This window comes from Phlebotomus papatasi, chromosome 1 (assembly GCF_024763615.1).
Source record: "Phlebotomus papatasi isolate M1 chromosome 1, Ppap_2.1, whole genome shotgun sequence".
NCBI classification, from domain to species: Eukaryota; Metazoa; Arthropoda; class Insecta; order Diptera; family Psychodidae; genus Phlebotomus; species Phlebotomus papatasi.
In genome coordinates, this window is record NC_077222.1 from 34,291,035 (window position 1) to 34,309,337 (window position 18,303).

The window sequence follows — 18,303 nt, forward strand, 5'->3', positions numbered from 1 at the left end:
TGGTTATTAATTCGGACAACATGGCTGTAAATTTGGACAGCTAATCCGCCTCAACAGGAGATGTCCATTATTCTTCATTTCATGAACCAATCTTACCAAGTCCTCTTCGTGTTCATGTAAGGGAAACGTAGAATGTCACAAGAAGCCCGGAAACTTTCCATATCATTCATTAAAGTGAGTTGACTTCAGTACTCCAAGTACGTGCGGATTCGCTCATTCCCGGGCCTTTCCGGGAGCCTTTCAATGCATTTCTCGCTACATCTCTTTCGTAGAGATGATGCTCCTTTTTTCTCCAGGCATTTGTCCAACTTAGTCATCACAAAAGCTAAAACTTCACGAAATTTCGTGAGAAAAACACCTGCCCAAAATAAGGAGTATCGTATCACCTCATTGGTAAATGTCTTAAAAAATTCCCATTTTTCACACGAAAAATCTAATTCACAAGGCAAATATCACTTCAGGTCAAATGTACAAATCACCACTAACGTGAATAAACACAATATTTAATAAATATTCAATAATGTCACTCAAAAAAAGCGAAAAAACATTGTTAGTACTTCACCACAGCTAAATAAGACTAAAGTAAACACGAAGTTCTGTCATATTTCTCGTAAGCAATTGCTCACACTGAATTTTCAACAAAGCAATTTTAACTCAAATCATATTCAAAATTTAACGTTTTTAGTATTAAAATCTTCCAAAAAGAACAAATATTTAGATAGAATTCATTATTCATCAAAGTTGGAATAAAAATCCATCATTTTAATAAATTTATATTTAGTGTCCAATTTTATCCTCAAAGTGTCCAAAATAAGAAACTGGACAAAATTATGAGCCTTTCCCCTAATACTTAGGTCAGATTCATTAAATTTATTCATGGTAAAAAAGTATGAAGTGTTCGAAGACATAGTGTGTGCGAAGTCTGAAAGCCTTCCCCTAGATATATTAAAATTGAGGGATTATGTTTTCTTCCAGTGTTTGCCAAGTTGAAGCAAAACAGTGCAAGTTATATAATAATCCAAATACAACTGAAAATTATTTATTTTGTGATTAAAATGAGTCACTGATAAAAATAACCATCAAAATTTATAATTTCTCACTTTTCTTCTAAAGGAATGAAATTATTTTTCAATTACAAATTTGCAAAAATTAAAAATGTCCATTATTAATTCAACTTTTTATTAATCCAAAAACAGAATTTAAAAATAGTTTAGCTCACATGATTCAGTAATGAATGGGAGGTGCGGTGGAGGTAAATATTGCTCGGCGGTGAATTAGAAAGAGTCAGAAGGCTCATTCAAGACCTATTTAACTTCTTGGAGCAAACAAGATACGCTATACTACTGCCTGATATCTCTTTCACTCGCTCAGCTGTGTTTATTGATTTAATTTAAATGACCTTGCGCCAACCGTGTCGTCATTCTTCAAGTCAGAAAAATATGTAACATTTTCAATTGATCCCGTCAGTGAAATGTTCTCGCTCCGTGGTGATCCACTGAAAAACCTCTCCCAGGGAGTTTATCATCTTATCTCGAAGTGTCAATAGTTTACTTTTGCGCCGGGAGATTCTAGTACAGTGATTAGGAGGAGCAAATAGAAGAGACCGGTTGTTCAGTGACTGAGGCAAAATATTAAAAGAGTGTGCGTGAGGGCAGTGAGATAAAATACTCTCTGACTACCAAGTGGAAAAGAAAATGTTGAGTGTCAGTCGTATTGTGAAATTCGTAGTGAAACCAGGGATTGGTACTGCTCTGCAATATTCAAGGAATATGAGTCTTTTGCTGAACAAGGGTTTGATCAATGGCGAGTGGGTGGAGGCAATGAACAAGAAAAAGTTCAATGTGCTCAATCCAGCCAGTGGAGAGACTGTGGGATCAGTTCCTGATATGGGAGTAGAAGACACTAATTCAGCCATTCAGGCAGCCTATGACCGCTTTCAGTCTGCAGAATGGCAAAATTTAACGGCTAAGGAACGCTCTGGACTTTTAAAGGTAAGTTTTTAAATGAATTTTGCATAAAGTGTCCAGACCTTTTAATTTATCAGGACAGACAATTGCAATTTTATAATGCTATACTTTATGGAAAACCGTTGCGTTTTTATTAAGATTTTGGTTTATTATTTTGATTCAATCTTTTTTTTATGACCAGCGCACAATAACTTTTGTTTGCAAATATGTTTTCAAAATTGTCTATGAGACTGAAAGAGATGACTAGACTTAGATCTCACTCACTCTCATTGAAATGTCAAAAACATGTTTACTAAACAAAAGTTATTGTGCGTTGGGTATAATTTTTAAAGTATTTTTAAAAAATATTTATCTTTTAGAAAGTCGCTTTTATAATTTCTCATGAATTTTAACATTTTTTTTTAAAGAAATACCATAGTGATAGGGTCACAAAACTATAAGAGAAAGTACTCTCCCTTCGAACGTTCATGCCTTCGAATAATGTGAATTTTCTTTTGTTTTTCCTAAGAGATTTACACATTTCTATTAAATATTAGTTAGCTTACTATCAATATTATTGATAATCATGTGATAATTTTAATTAAGTCTCTTTGAAAAAATAAAAGAAATTCACTTTATTCGAAGACATGAACGTTCGAAGGGAGAGTATTTTCCCCTAATTGATAACTATATAATTGGTAGATAGCGTAGTTGATGATAATTTTTCGCTCGTGTCATAAAAGAATCTTATCATGAAAAATACTAATATTCACCGAAAACTTCGCGACTAATAGGCAAAACAATTAATAGAAAAAATCAATAGGTTTAGTATATACAAAAACCAGAAAATTGCAAAAATTTAGTTAGTGTAGTGTAGACGTGTAAGGATGGGAATTGTGGACAGAACCGGAACTTCTGTGGAAAATACTCGATCTCATCAACTATCGGCACTAGGGTAATTTAAGCTAATTCAAAACCTGCTTCAAATGGAAATTTTTCGCTACTCCAAATGGAAACGTAATTGTTTTCATGATAAATACTGTATTAAATTACTATATTTTTACTAAAGCGAAAATCCATTCATATTCACAAATTTTAATTTGTTAATTTCTCATAAAAATTAAATGTGTACCTTTTCACCATTGAATTTTTCATCGATCGACCATGCTTTCCAATGAAAAACATAATAAATTTACTGTTGTTCATTCGTTTTACTTAACATTTATGTCATATTTCTGGCTAATTTTAGTTAAATTAAGTGCTAATCTTTATTGTTAATGGTACGTGAAGTTATCAAATGAAATAATTACCTATTTCGTGAACAAAAAGGGTTTTTCTGAAATGTCTGCAAATACTTCAATAGGAAACCTTCGAAATATGATTTTTTTGGAGAGATTTTCTTATTGTTTTAGATGGGAAACAATGTTTCCCATCTTTTACACTGTTTGTCTCCAATTATAAACTTTCTCTTGTCTCCATTTGGATTAATATGTTTCCACACTGAGAAAAATTTTATGGGTAGTTTCAATGTTTTTCTGGGTAAAATCAAATGAAACTATGGGTATTTTGTTCCCAATGGCAGAATACATTTGATTTTAGAGTATTTTTTGATTTAAATACATCATAACATTTATCTTGAAAATTTCTACATTTATTTAAAATATTTCTTGAAAAAATACTTAAACAAATGTTTTGTGGGTAAAATCAAAAATTTCTGGGTAGTTTTGAATACATTTTAGCATAGTATTAACTGTAGAAATTTTAGTTGTAACAACATATACCATTAATTTGAATACAAAAATCATGTGTAAATATTAAAATTTCTGGGTATATTTAAATGTCCTTTACCATAGTTTTAATAGTACACATTTTATTTTTACCAATATTTGCCATTAATTTAAATACAAAAATTATGGATAAATATTAATATTTCTGGGTATATATAAATGTCCTTTACCATAGTTTTAATAGCATATATGCTTGGATTAAATGATACTGATTTTTTAAATATTAATATTACTTACCTTTAAACCAGTTTAAATACACAAGAAAATTAAATGCCGAACAAAATCATCAATAGAAAACTTTTTTTTCTTTATAACTTTTCTCTTTATTTATTAATAAACTTAAAATTCAACAAAGTTAAATCGTAGTGTTTCTTGGTAGGTTTGGGAGTTCTTTTGATGGGTTCTTGGTAGGTATTGAAGGAACTTACTCGTTCAATGGCCTTCATTCAGAAACTTTTTCAGATTTTATCCCATGAGCTCCTTGTTCTCTGCTCTGCTGTTTTTTTTTTTCAAACAAATACTGCACAATTTCACGTGAATATGTATTTCATATTTTTGGAAAATGATTAAAACCACCAAATGGTCAAAATTGTAGACCTAAGTGTTGCCTATCGCCTGGTGTCAATGAATTTTTAATATTTTGTTTAGGGTCGGAGGAACGTCTGTTCGACAGGGAACCCCTATTGACACTTTTGTCAAAATGTTGAAAATTATTTAATGTATCTAGTAAAATATAAGCAATATAACGTTTTTTCTGTAATATATCTTTTACTATGAACAGAGATGTTCAAATTTCATATCCCAAAAGTACAGAGTAGGGTGTCAATAGGTGCTGACACGAGTTCTTAAAGTGTCAATAGACGTTCCTTTCACCCTAGTTTATTTTATACAAATTTTTAAAACCTCACTTTAAGACCATTTTTTTTTGGTAATTCTTTGAGAAACTCCAATTTTACACCCTGAAGGAGTGGTTTTACAAAGTTTTTGTAATTATCAAAATTGAAGTACAACTAATGACCTTTCCAACGGACTCACATATTTTAAGTTCCGTTCACCAGAACCTGAGATATAACGAATAGTGTAACGCAAAGCAGAAAAAATATAAAAGTATTAATTAAAAAAACATTGAGACCTGATTGAGCAAAACCAAAACCATATTCTTAATCAAGGGACTCGACTTTATCAAACGTACCATGTGAGACCTCTGAGACAGAAAAAAAGTAGTCAATTTGTTGCATAGTGTTATTGGATTGGAATTGAGTATATTGATTTGAATCGTTTGAATCCGAATTCTAAATTCTTGCCCTAATTGCTAATTCTAATTCCTAATTCTAAATTCTAAATCTAATTTCTAATTCATCATCATTTTAAACTGCTTATTCTTAATGGGCTCGCGGGGTCATGACATCCAGTTTAGCAGTCCGCGCTTGTCGATTCTCCGTCACTTCAGGAAGATGTTCGAGTTCGATCTCAAGACGCTCCAACGCAAGATGCTGAATTTGATTCAGTCACCTTGTCCTAGGTCTGCCTCGAGGGCGACGTCTGCTTTTTCTGGGGATTTTATTTTTATTTCTAATTGTAATTCTAATTACTAATTCCTAGATCTAAATTATAATTCCAATTTCAATTCTAATTCCAATTTGAAAATAAGAAAATTGGAAATATTTTTATTCATCTTTTTAATGGTTTTAGTAATATTAAGATTGCAGATGACGAAAACATGCAACTAAATAAATTAAAGTTGAAGAATATTAATCAGTAAAAAAATGTCCTGAAAGTTATTGTCTGGTCACTTATCACAATATCTCAAAGATAAATTCAATAATAATTTGTCGATTTATTTGTAGAAATGGTACCAGTTGCTGAATGAAAATAACGAAAAAATCGCCCAGATAATGACCTCTGAATCTGGGAAGCCCCTGATTGAGGCACGTGGAGAGTGTGTCTATGGAAATTCCTTTGTGGAATGGTTTGCTGAGGAAACTCGTCGCATTTATGGAGAAATCATTCCTCCACCTTTTCCCAATCGTCAGATGATGCTGACCAAGCAGCCAATTGGGGTGGCTGCCCTTATAACTCCCTGGAATTTTCCACATGCCATGATTACACGAAAAGCAGCAGCGGCCCTGGCGGCTGGTAAGTTTTGGAGGCTGGGAAGAGTTAGAGAGAAGCCGAGGGGGGATTATAATGAGTGTCAATTGGATGCTTGCAGGGTGTACTGTGGTGATTAAGCCAGCCGAAGATACTCCGTTGACTGCTCTGGCAATTGCAAAATTGGCTGAAGATGCTGGATTCCCAAGGGGAGCGATAAATGTGGTGACTTGCAGTCGACAAAATGCCGCTGCAGTTGGTGAGGTACTCTGCAAGAGTCAAAATGTTGCAGGAGTATCCTTTACGGGGTCCACGGCTGTCGGGAAAATCCTGTACAGTCACTGTGCTCATGGAATTAAGAGGCTTGGACTGGAATTGGGAGGAAATGCTCCATTTATTGTCTTCAACTCTGCGAGTGTTGACAAAGCTGTAGCTGGAGCAATGGCTTGCAAATTCAGAAATTGTGGTCAAACCTGCATTTCTGCCAATAGATTTTTGGTTCAGGAAGGTATTTTCCCTGCCTTTGTGGATAAATTGAAGGCAGTAGTGGAGAAATTGGTGATTGGAGATGGCAAAAAGGATGGTGTAAATTTGGGGCCATTGATCAATGAAGCCCAGTTTAAGAAAGTATCGGAAATTGTGGAGGATGCCAAGAGCAAGGGTGCCACGGTATTACTGGGTGGCAGGGCTAAGAGTGATGTGGGAAAACTCTTTTTTGAGCCCACAATCATAACTGATATTACGCCCAACATGAGAATGTACAATGAAGAGATTTTTGGGCCAGTAGTTTCCCTGATTAAGTTCAATACTGAAGAAGAAGCCCTGACTGTGGCCAATAATACCAACAGTGGGCTTGCAGGATATTTCTACAGTGAAGATGTCAGTCAGATCTTCAGGGTGGCCAAGAAGATTGAGACTGGAATGGTGGGAATCAATGAAAGTGCAATTTCCTGCACTGAAGCCGCCTTTGGGGGCATTAAGGAGTCAGGATTGGGACGTGAGGGGTCTCGACATGGCATTGACGAATTTGTATACACCAAATATCTGTGCCTGGGGAATTTGAATTAATTTCCAGCAACGCTCAGCCTGCTGAAGTCTTCCAAAAATGTTATTATCAGAGTTGTTAGAGGCACAATAAAATACTCTTGAAGAGAGAGATTAGAGTTTCTTTTTATAGCCAAATCATTCCCCTTATCACGATTTAAGCCACAATTCGCAAAACACTAATATTTTTTTCAACCCTATCAATTGACAGAATTCAAGACTTGGACGGTGGCTTCTTTGAGAAATTTGGGTCGCTGCTGCGTCAGAAATCGATTCACGATGAGGAGAAAATGGCCACTCCACTTGCCCCTCTGCCAGAAGTGGCAGAGGAGGCGGTGGCCGAAGAGGCTGTGGCACTGGAGGCCAGATTACTTGGCGAGGAGGGTGAGAATGACAGTGGAAATGAGACACTGCATGACACAGACAGCGAGCCTGAAGACGCCGAAGTGAAGTCACTGGAATTTGTGGAGGATGCCGTGGGATGGAATGTAAGTAGGATTAGTTTATTTTTAGTTCCCCCCCATGAACTTGAGATCCAAATCAAGGTCACTCATTCACATCTCTCGATGGCATATCACAGAAAATTTAAGAGGTTTTTGTACTGATAAGAAGCTTTTTAACCCTTTAACGACGAGACACTTTTTACGGACTGAAAATCAACAAAAAAATAAAAATTAAACTGAGAAACATAATTAATGATAAGTCTTACATATAACCTTGGAAAGTCCAACAGAGTCTGATTCGGTGTATTTTGTGCTTCTATGAACGATAGGGACAAAAATAGCCCAAAAATTTAAATAATTTTTCTGACAATACCAATAAATAATATTTTTCGCTTTAATGAAAAAATATTACGTATGAATATTGTAGTTTTTATTGCCAAAAGGGTTTTGCTTAAAAAAAATTGAAAGTATAAAAAATAAATAAAATCAATTATGAATGTGAGAATTTAAAAATTCGCCATTTTTGAACTTAAATATTTACTACATACCAAATAGCTAGGGACTTGCAAAAAATATTCTAGATTCCTACAACCTTCTACTTTGCAATTATGTACAAACATAAAGAAAAAAATAACTTTAGGTAGTCAGGAAAAATTATTTTCTTTATGGGACACCAGTGTTCCAATCGTCCTTAAAGGGTTAAGGCAGATCTCTGATCAGAAAAGCTTCTGCATTGAGTTTCAAGTTCAAGTTTCAATTATCTAGGAAACTTAAGAAAGCTTTTGTAATGGCTCCGGCACACCTTTTAGATCAGGAAAATTTCATAAAGTCGAAATTCGAAACCCTTTCATTCTCACATGTTTTGCATGACTATCTCATTCTTTCGCATACCAAATTCGATTGAGGTAAATTGAATTTGAAGTGATGTTTAAGAGAAGAAGAAGAGTGCGAGAGAATGAGATAGGCATATGCAAAGCATGTGAGAAAGAAAAGGTTTCGAATTTCGACTTTATGAAATTTTCCTGATCTAAAAGGTGTGCCGGAGCCATAAATAACATTTTGTCAGATTCTGATTAAATTTTTATGTCCTTTGATTGGGCACGGACTTTGGTAATGTTTGCTTTTGAGGCTCCTTGTATACTCTGTAAAGCTAAAGTCTGCTATCTTTAGCACGATAACTCTCAAATGTCCCTTCTAGATCTGAGTTTAAATCGAAAAATGGATTTATGAAAAACTCTTCAATCCTTGAAAAAAAAATATAGTGCAATAAAGTTAGTTGTTTATATATTAAATCTTAAATCTTTAAGAATCTTAAGACGGATTTCAAATTGCTAGAAGTAAAAGCACAAGCATTGTTTTAATAAATTATTCTTTTGCGAAACCTAAGAAACACTCAAAAATAAACATCAGTTATAATCACTTAGGGTAAGTGTGCCAAATTCCGGCTAGCTTGCAATTTCTGTCACCTTTTTTGTTCCTAGAATTTCCATGAACTTTTAGATTTTACATACTCTAGAGATTATACAATGTAAAAAATGTAAATTCGACAAACGAGATGACGTGAAAAAGACATTGGAAGAATTCCCGAAGGGCAAGGAACTATGAGAATGAAGGTGGCCGAAGTAGGGCACCAAAGCTATATCTATGTGGGAATGAATTTGGAATTTGGAATGATTTCACTGGGAACGTAGTACCCGATCAGTAGAACAAATAGTATTATAGAGTTCTGTTCAAGGGAGGAGACGTGATGAAGTTGCATAGTACTGAATTAAACCATTTATTAAATTAAAAGAAGAGTCTTTTCCCCGATATCCCCCTTTCCCAAATCCTACATGGGGGCTCAACCGGGATGGAGGTAGAATATTGCTGGGAAAAATAAAAAAAGACGTGGAATTTTGAGGAGGCCGATGAAAAAAAATGAGTGGAGAAAAACGATGAAAAATTAATGAAAAGACGTGATATGAAGTAGAAGACCTAAAAAGAACAATTATAGGTGAAAAGACGGTGCAAAAGCACAAGAAGTGAGAACGAAGAGTTACAAGAAGACGAAAGACGGCAACTGCTGAAGAGTTACAAGAAGACGAAAGACGGCAACTGCTGAAGAGTTACAAGAAGACGAAAGACGGTAACTGCTAAAGAGTTGCAAGAAGACGAAAGACGGTATCTGCTGAAGAGGTACAAGAAGACGAAGGATAGTAACAGCAAAAGAGTTACAAGAACACGAAAGACGATAATTGTAGAACGAATGACGAAAGATGAGAAGCTTTAAGGAATTGGTTACTTGCCTTACCAAGTGTGGACTTGTGAAAGAATGTGAGAAGAGAAATTTCCCTTGCAATGGGAAGAAAAAAGGATCTTGCACGACGAATTGTGCAATACGACGAATTATTGGACTTTTTGACGAAAAAAGGACTTATCAATCAATGCGTGAAGAGAAATTTGTCTTGTCATGGAAAAGAAGAAGAGCTTGCACTGCGCATTGTGCAACATGATGAAGCTTTAATTGATTTCCAGAAGAGTGAACTAAAGATCAATAAAGAAAAGGGTGTCCCAAGGATGCTTCAAATGTTGGTTCAGGACAAGGATGAAGACGAAACTCCAAATATGGAAAATACGAAGGAAGAAATCTTTGATGATGACAGTTGGATTATGCAGATTCGATGTGACGAATATGTGAACGATAAGGAGAAATTGGTTGATGAAGCTAAAGATGTCTACGACGAGTGTGAAGATGAAACTAATAAGACGGAAATGACGAAAAAAGATGACTCTGAAGATGAGAATTGGATCAAACTGATACCATGCGAAGAGTATGAGTCTGAAGTAGTTGAAAAATTACATGCAGAAGTTGAAAACGAGATCGCCTCATGTTCACCAAAGAAGACGAGATCAAGAAAAAGAAGATGCGAGCGTAAGGATATCTCAAAGAAGATACAGCTGAAGACGAAACAGCGAAAGAATGGAGAAACTTTGAATATTTCAAGAAGGAAGGACACAAGACAAGTAATCTACCGAAAGGACACAAGAATATTAAATATTACCAAAATGGACAGAAGACGAAAGAAGAAGTGGGGAGTGATCTTTTCATGCTTGGGAATTGCTGTAACACCATGCAACGCTGGAGACTCGATGATTGCTCTTGATGATGATAAAAGTTTAATGAGGATTGACTCTGAAGTTGTCCGGGGGTCAACTTATTGTCAGGAAGGGCCGTGTGGGAATGAATTTGGAATTTGGAATGATTTCACTGGGAACGTAGTACCCGATCAGTAGAACAAATAGTATTATAGAGTTCTGTTCAAGGGAGGAGACGTGATGAAGTTGCATAGTACTGAATTAAACCATTTATTAAATTAAAAGAAGAGTCTTTTCCCCGATATCCCCCTTTCCCAAATCCTACATCTATATTTTTATTCATTTTAAAATATATTAAGAATGATTTTAGAGTAAATAAAGACGGTAAACTCTTTACAAGGTTCCAAGCAACACTCATTAAGAAGAAAAAATAAAAAATAAATTAATTTTAAATATTCCACTTCAAACTTGAGACTTTGATGCTTGCATGCAACTATGCCGAAATTTGGCACACTTACCCTATTGGTCAATAAATTATTCTATTGATCAGAAAATAGGGAAAATTGATACGTAATGACTTTATATCAAGCTTGAGATATTTTAGACTGATTTACAACTTTTAAATTTTCGAAATACCAAGCCCCAAGTGCATTAAGCATTACACATTGATAATACCCGTTTTAATTATCTATTTTATATTGTATATTTGACTTTTCATTGACATTTTTTCTAAAATACTGATCGAATTTATGAATTTTGCTAGTCCTTAAAAAACATTATCAATAGCATTAATAAACATATTTTGAAAATATAACACATTTTTCCTGCTCATGCTAAAATTTTTGCTGAATTTTAAGTTTTGTTTTGAGCTTCAATGGAACGGTAATTTATGTTTATTGCCTTACATGCTCCAAAAAAAGTTTCCACTACGTAATATAGCAAAAAAAAGCATCATACATGAATGCTAAAGTATGAATACAAAAAGAAGGATCGGAAGGATATGCGAAATCCTTTTAATGTAAATGTTACTCAGGAAGTGCAAATTTTAGTGGAAGAAGCTCCTTAGTCATGAACAATAGCCTAATACGTGAATTAGTAAAATGTTTTGATTATCAGGAATTGCGAAAAACTCTATTTTTTATATTTAGCCATAGAGTTAAAACTGCAGCGAACACTGATTATTTTTATTTGTCTATGGCAGCCAATATTTTGATTCCTAAAATCCTGAAAGACATAAGCCCAGAAAAGGTCAAAAACCCGAACTGTATTGGGATTAATAAATTTTAGCGAGAGCACTCATGAAAGCTTTTGAAAATGCTATTCAACTAATTATGACAAACGTCATGATTTTCGGAATTATGATTCTTTACCCATTCTGGATTTGGATCCTTTCGGATTTTGACTCGCTATTTCGATTTTGACCCATTCTAGATTTTGACTCTTCAGCATTTCGATCTCGACCCATTCGAGATTTTGATTTTTCAGTATTTCGATTTCGGACCATTTTAGATTTCAACTCTACGCCATTTAGATTTCGAACCAATCGAGATTTTGGTAATTCGAGCTTTTGACCCTTTCGGAATTTCGACCTATTCAGGATTTTAATATTTCGGAATGTTAACCTATTCCAGATTTTGACTCTTCTGTGTTACGATTTTGACCTATTCCAGATTTTTCTTCTTCATTATTTTGACTTTGACACATTCGGGATTTTGATATATTTAGGATTATTCTTCTGTATTTCGATTTTGACCCATTCCGAATTTTAACTCTTCGCTATTTCAATTTTAATCCAATCAGGATTTTGACTCTTCGGGATTTCGATGTCTACCCATTCGGAATTTTGACTGTTCGGTATTTCGATTTCTGTCCATTTTGGATTTTAACTCTCTGGTATATAGATTTCGACCTATTCGGGATTTTTATATTTTGGAATGTTAACCCATTCCATTCTTCTGTATTTCGCTATTAACCTATTTCGGATTTTGTCTCTTCGGTATTTCGGTTTTGGCCCATTTTAGATTTTGACTCTTTGGTATTTCGATTTCAACCCATTCGGGATTTTAATAGTTCGGGTTTTTGACCATTTCAGGATTTCGACCCATTTAGGATCTACGCCTACTGACAATAATTGGTTTTCGACATTTTGACGTGAACCTGATAGGAGTATTTCGACTGAGCACTTTTTCTGCTTAACTCTTAGTACACTTACTTAAAAAAATAAGCCTAAAAACCTGATTTTCTAAAAGTTTAGTATTTTTTGTTGTTATTAATTTTGGAATGTGAAAAAGGTTATTTGTTTAATGAAAGAATAGGAAAGATGAATAGAATTAATTTGTAATATCATTGTTATAACCCAACGTATCACTGGAAAATCTCTTCATATATGTATAAGATCTCGCATATGCAAAATAGCAAAAATTAATAAAGTATTTAAGGTGCGTAGAACCAATGTAGGGGCGCTTTATTCGAACAATCAGGGGTGACATGATAACTTATTTTCGATTCTGTCGATTCTGAAAAAATTAAACGATAGTTACACTTCCTGTAAATAATCCTGTAAATCAACAGTCACATTCTTTTAAGAATATCGTAATGAATGGTCCAATAATGCGTAAAAACTCGACATTCACTTAATCTAACAGATATAGCTTTATCAATACTATCGATTCGATAGTGTCGAAAAGTTATTATTATAGAGAGCATCAATTTTTTATCGTGCAATAATGTTTTTTTTTAAGATGGAAGATTAAAAATAATCCAGAAAGCGTATTTCTCAATCGATAAAAGCAAGTATGGATTTATTTGAAAGGTCTTGGAACCCGAATGTGTTTATGACTCTGAGTTCCCAAAACAAAATATGGCTTTTTCAGGGAAAATCAATTTTTAGATTGTTTGGAATTGGAATCGATAAAAATCCTATTCTTGTGGACGATTACTTTTAGTATAAGGATGTGCAAATGTAGGATATTTTTGTAGGAGTCCGATTATTTTTTCCGATTAGTTTGTAACATCACTCATATTAAGCTGATACACTTTATATTAAAACCCTGGAGTTGGATTGATAAATATCCTTTTAGGAATAGCCAAGAACTAGTGTTAAGCGTTAAAAAAAAATGTGTTAATGACTCCTCGTGCACCCTCCGTTTTCACGGTTTTATTCTGATGATCCTTCTGTTTATTGACTCACGCAATTGCTCACAAACGACCCATTAATTTGTGTTGACGAGAACCTGGCACGGAATCTCACATGTTTTTCGTCGCGTCTCACGCAGAATTTCCCTTTCAACCTCAAAATGGACCAATAAACGGGGTCAAGGGCATATTGGGACATTCATTGGGTGAATTGAACGCATTTCCTCGGTCAAATGCGCACTCCTGGTCCATGTGGGTGGGTGATGACGGTGAGAAAAGGAGTAAGATTCGTCCAAATTGTGCAAGTTGGCTGATATAAGAGACATTTTGAGGGAATTTTTCTCAGCCATTCGTTGGCTCTCTCTGGTTGTGATTATTCTTAGAATAGATTTTTGGCAAAATCCGCACTTCTCTTCGCTCCCAGCTCGATCATCAATCGTATTCACAGTCAGTTGTCCTCCGATAACAGATCATTCTCGATATTCTGCACAATCGCGCGCGCATTTGAGCTCAGTGTTGAGAAGAAAATTGATCCTCGGGAGTGTAATCTTCAGGGTAATCTTCAGTCCATATTGTTTTGGAGGAAGATCCCTTTGTTCTGTTCTGTGTCTCATTTAATATTATAATTCATAATTTTCTGTGACATCTGACTTTTTTTCTTGTCACAAATATCTCTGTGAAAGAGCTCAAAGGTGTTACGGACTATTTTTAAATATACTCAAGAGAATCATCCTAAAAGATCAGTGTACAGTTCACTCCTCCTCATAGATCTTCAATGAAAAATTATGCAACTCGTGATGATTCTATAAGACAGAATTCTTAAGTGTTTCTAATAAGCACTAAAGTTCTTGTGATTTAATTTTTATTCCTCGATAAATTTGAAGAAAAAAATGAGCACATATTCTCTACCTAGAGTTATGAATGGTGCCAATGGGTTCAGTAATAAAAATATCAAATATGCCAGTTTAAATAGAAATGCTGCATTGTCACCAGATATCAATGAGTGTGTGAAGAAAGTGAAGAAGAATCTGCTGAGGAGCAGCAGTGTTGCCAAAAATCAATTCAGGGGCATTAGGAAAGATGCCCTCGAGAGGCAGAATACACTAATAGCTCATTCCATGACGGTGGGTTTGCAAAATCCATTTAAAATGTTCAAATTGTTAAACAAATCTTCAGTGGGATGATCATGAACTCTGTCTTTGATTCTCTCACATCTGTTCCGAGGGATTTTTTTTTTGAGGCAAATATTCGAGAGAAAGTGTGAGAAAAATGCTCTTTAACTAACCAAAAATATAAGTGATCTGCATTCCAAATTTTCCGTCAGACGGATTTGTGAGTTCTCAGCTGGTTTTTCTACAGTTTTAAATCCCAGATTCTGTAATTTGAAGGAGAGGCAGGCCCTATTTTAATTCTTTCCGGACAGTAATTTATCCAGTATAAGCTAATTTCACGATTATTTGATCAAAAATTTCTTAGTTCAGGAATTAATCGTGCTTCTATAAAAGTATCCTAGATTTGGATATCTTTAAAATTTGTAATCATCCACAAGAATCGGAATATCCAATATTTTTCTTTCGGGACTCAGAATCCCAAAGGATGCTAAGCAGTTAAGAGATAGACTTAGTTTTTGAGCCCTTATTCTAGCATTAATAAATCACGAAATCAAAGAATAAAAGACGGTTTTCGTAAAATCGGTCATCCCAGCCAATCACCCTTAATAAAATCGTCAAAATTAAATTGACAAAAAATAATTTTTCCCAGTTATTGCTCTAGTTTTTGGTTAGTTTTCCAAATATATAGGGAGAGGTGGGGCTATTTTGGGCTGTTGGACTATATTGATATATAATTTTTTCGAATATTTCCAAAGGAAACTGGCCTTTAAGGTAATGTAATTGTGGAACTAATTAAAATAATTCTAAGACCCATTTTTTTAAAATATGTAAAAAAAATCATATACTGATGTTGCCCTACAGTTCAAAATAGCTTCACCTCCCCCTACAGGAATGAGGATTATAAATTATTCAAGAATTGAAGAAAGTTGTTGGTGCCTTTCAATTCGTTCCCGATATTTCTTAATAAAATATTCGTACCCGGTGATACAGTTCATTCTCGATAATTTCGTTTATACTTCCTTCCTAACATTTACAACTTAATTTTGTTTTACGAGATTAAATTTTCGCAAATCTTCAAGAACTGATCCATTTTTTACAGTTCAAAACATTTCCATGCTTGTTAGAATGAGCTAGACCGCTTAAAGTTGCACCAATATTTGTTGAGATTCTTAACAATATTACCTTTCAATATTTCTGAATAATTTCCCTATTGACCATTAGTAAAAATAAAAAGTTTATTTTGAGATAGTCCAGCAGATTGTAATTCATCTTTTCTTTTTCGATCATTTTTATTTCAATTCGTCAGAATATAAGTCGAATAAGTAGATTTTTGCAAAATTCGTTTTTTCGCTTTTCGGATACTCCTTGACACCCTCTACCTTCCCTGTGAATATTAAGTATAGGGTAACGTGTGGTATTTCGGGACACTTTTTAGCACTTTCAAGTTTCAAACAACTTAACGACTTCACAAATTTTTTTTTCTTTGTTGATACAAATATTTATGTTCCTTATAATATCCAGAATAAGATACTTATCGAAAAATGTTGAAAAATACATCATTTTTTATACAAAATAGCAAAAAAATATAACGAAGTAAGAGTGGTATATTTCGGGACAGTTTGGTATTTCGGGACAGACAAAAGTCGCTATTATGCAAATAAATTTCACCGAGCCTGATTATTTGCCTTTAAGTAGAAGTTCTAAACTTCACTCTTTCATAATTTTTTTGTTTAAATTTCACTTATAATGTGACTTAAATCGAAAAAAAAACTAAGCACTGTTTGTGTTGACATCTGTAAAATTGATAATACGGATAATACTGAAGGTTTCGTAAAAAATGAAATGTGACACTCAAAATTCACGCGTATATCACGCTTTAAATTAAATAAAATTTCAGAAGTTTTATGTTTATCTGACACGTAAAGGTCTTAATATTTCATATAGAACTTAAAAATAATTAGAAAAGAAATATTTATAGGATTTTTTATGTGTCCCAAAATACCCATATTATGTCCCGAAAACCACCTTGTCCAGAAATACCACACGATAAATTACATTTATTAAATTTCAAGTTTTTCAATTTCCACTTATTGTCACAATATGTCAGAACCTTCACTCAAAAATTCCTTAATTAAGGACTTATTAAGTCTTTATTAAGAACTAATTTTATGCACTTGGACAAATGCCTTATTCAAGAGCATGGACAACGCCTTTAATTATAGCATTGCGCTAATAACAGCTTACCCTGTATTAGCCGGAATATTTAGAAAAAAATGAAAATCGAAATATAAAAAATGAAAATGTGCATTTAGCACCAAGGCTTTTACAGTCTATAAGAAAACTTTCTCTGAAACTTTTAGGATTTAGATCTGAGGCAAGTCTTTTCGTGAAATTTTGACTTACACGGATTTCATACTGGACTAAAGACTGGAGACTAGGTTCAGCCAAAATCCCGAGGGTCTTGAAATTCTAAAAAAACAGACAATTTTGGGAGATTTTTCAATGTTAAAAAAACATTAACCCTTAATATCGAATTGTTTTCCCAAAAAAAGATGTCTAATAAGAAATTAGACAAGTCATATGGCTAAACTTAGCTCTGAAGATTATCTTATATGGGTTTAAAAACTAAGGTTTTTTTTATATTGCTTGTCTGATCTAATTTCTTGATGAAGTTTTTTTTTAAGTTTACGATTAGGATTATAATAACCAATACGATTTTGAAAAATCATTGATATCGATTATCGTTTAGAAATTCAAGAATTTCTAGAACTGAACTAAACTCTAAACTTCTAGTCTCAAGACCGTATTAGTTTAAGTTAAAAAAAAAATTTTTAAACAGTACAAAAAAATATTTTTTTATACTGTTAAAATTCCACGAGCTTGTTCGGTTTTTAGAAATTGTAGATCTTTGCGAACTAGGTTAAAACTCTGAACGGAAGACCTTTCGGAGGAAGACCACTATAGCAGTTTCATAACCGACTTCGAATATGAATTCAGCAAAATTCCTGACCATTTTTAGGGCGTGAATTTTTGAAAAATTCGAGAATTACCATTTCGAGCCTACACTGAGAAAAATCCGAAAATGTTAAAATAACATTCCGGAAATGTTAATTTTACCCTGCAGTATTGATCCAAAATCGGTGTAAATGTTACTCTTTTTAGGTGTATTGGGGGTAAAAGTTACCCTTTTTCATGTTAATTTTACCCTTAAAAAGGTGTAAAATTAACATTAAAAAAATGTTGATATATTTTTACACCTAAAAAGTATTAAAGTTACGAGGAAAAAAAGTTAATTGCACCCCCGTTTTTTCTCAGTGATGAGTCACTGATGAAAATCTGGTCAAAATCCAATTCCTATTAATCCAAGATTCTTTGTTGTAAAGAATCACAGTTATCACAAGCTTATAAAGTGTTTATTGCGGTTTGTTTTCTGGCTCACATCAGAATTTCAGATCGACCAGCCCCTTTTTTGACCCATTGATGACTCAGAGAGTGGCAGTTTACGATCATTTCTGTTTTCTAAGCCCAAACACTCTCTCTAACAAGATCTATTTTGAGACAAATGAGGTGAAAGAGCATTCAATGTCCCTTGCAGATATTTTTCTGTTTTTTTTTTTTTTTTTAATTTTGTTTGTGCTACGCAACAAAATAAACATGCAATGCATGTAAC

The 18,303-nt window shown here is 33.8% G+C and overlaps 2 protein-coding genes across 7 annotated transcripts in view; both read left to right on the forward strand.

The window, feature by feature from the left end:
• LOC129798897 (protein unc-13 homolog 4B) overlaps positions 1-18,303 on the forward strand; it is a 61,176-nt gene that overhangs the window by 28,628 nt on the left and 14,245 nt on the right. For all 6 annotated transcript variants that reach the window (XM_055842375.1, XM_055842376.1, XM_055842381.1 and 3 more), the window contains one exon: positions 7,080-7,356. In XM_055842375.1, coding sequence (XP_055698350.1) covers positions 7,080-7,356 — 277 coding nt within the window. The remainder of the gene's footprint in view (positions 1-7,079; positions 7,357-18,303) is intronic.
• On the forward strand, positions 1,342-6,980 carry LOC129798900 (succinate-semialdehyde dehydrogenase, mitochondrial). The gene is made up of 3 exons (XM_055842384.1): positions 1,342-1,991; positions 5,581-5,869; positions 5,946-6,980. Exons 1-3 carry the CDS (start codon positions 1,695-1,697, stop codon positions 6,890-6,892), a joined length of 1,533 nt encoding a protein of 510 aa, XP_055698359.1. The 5' UTR covers positions 1,342-1,694; the 3' UTR covers positions 6,893-6,980.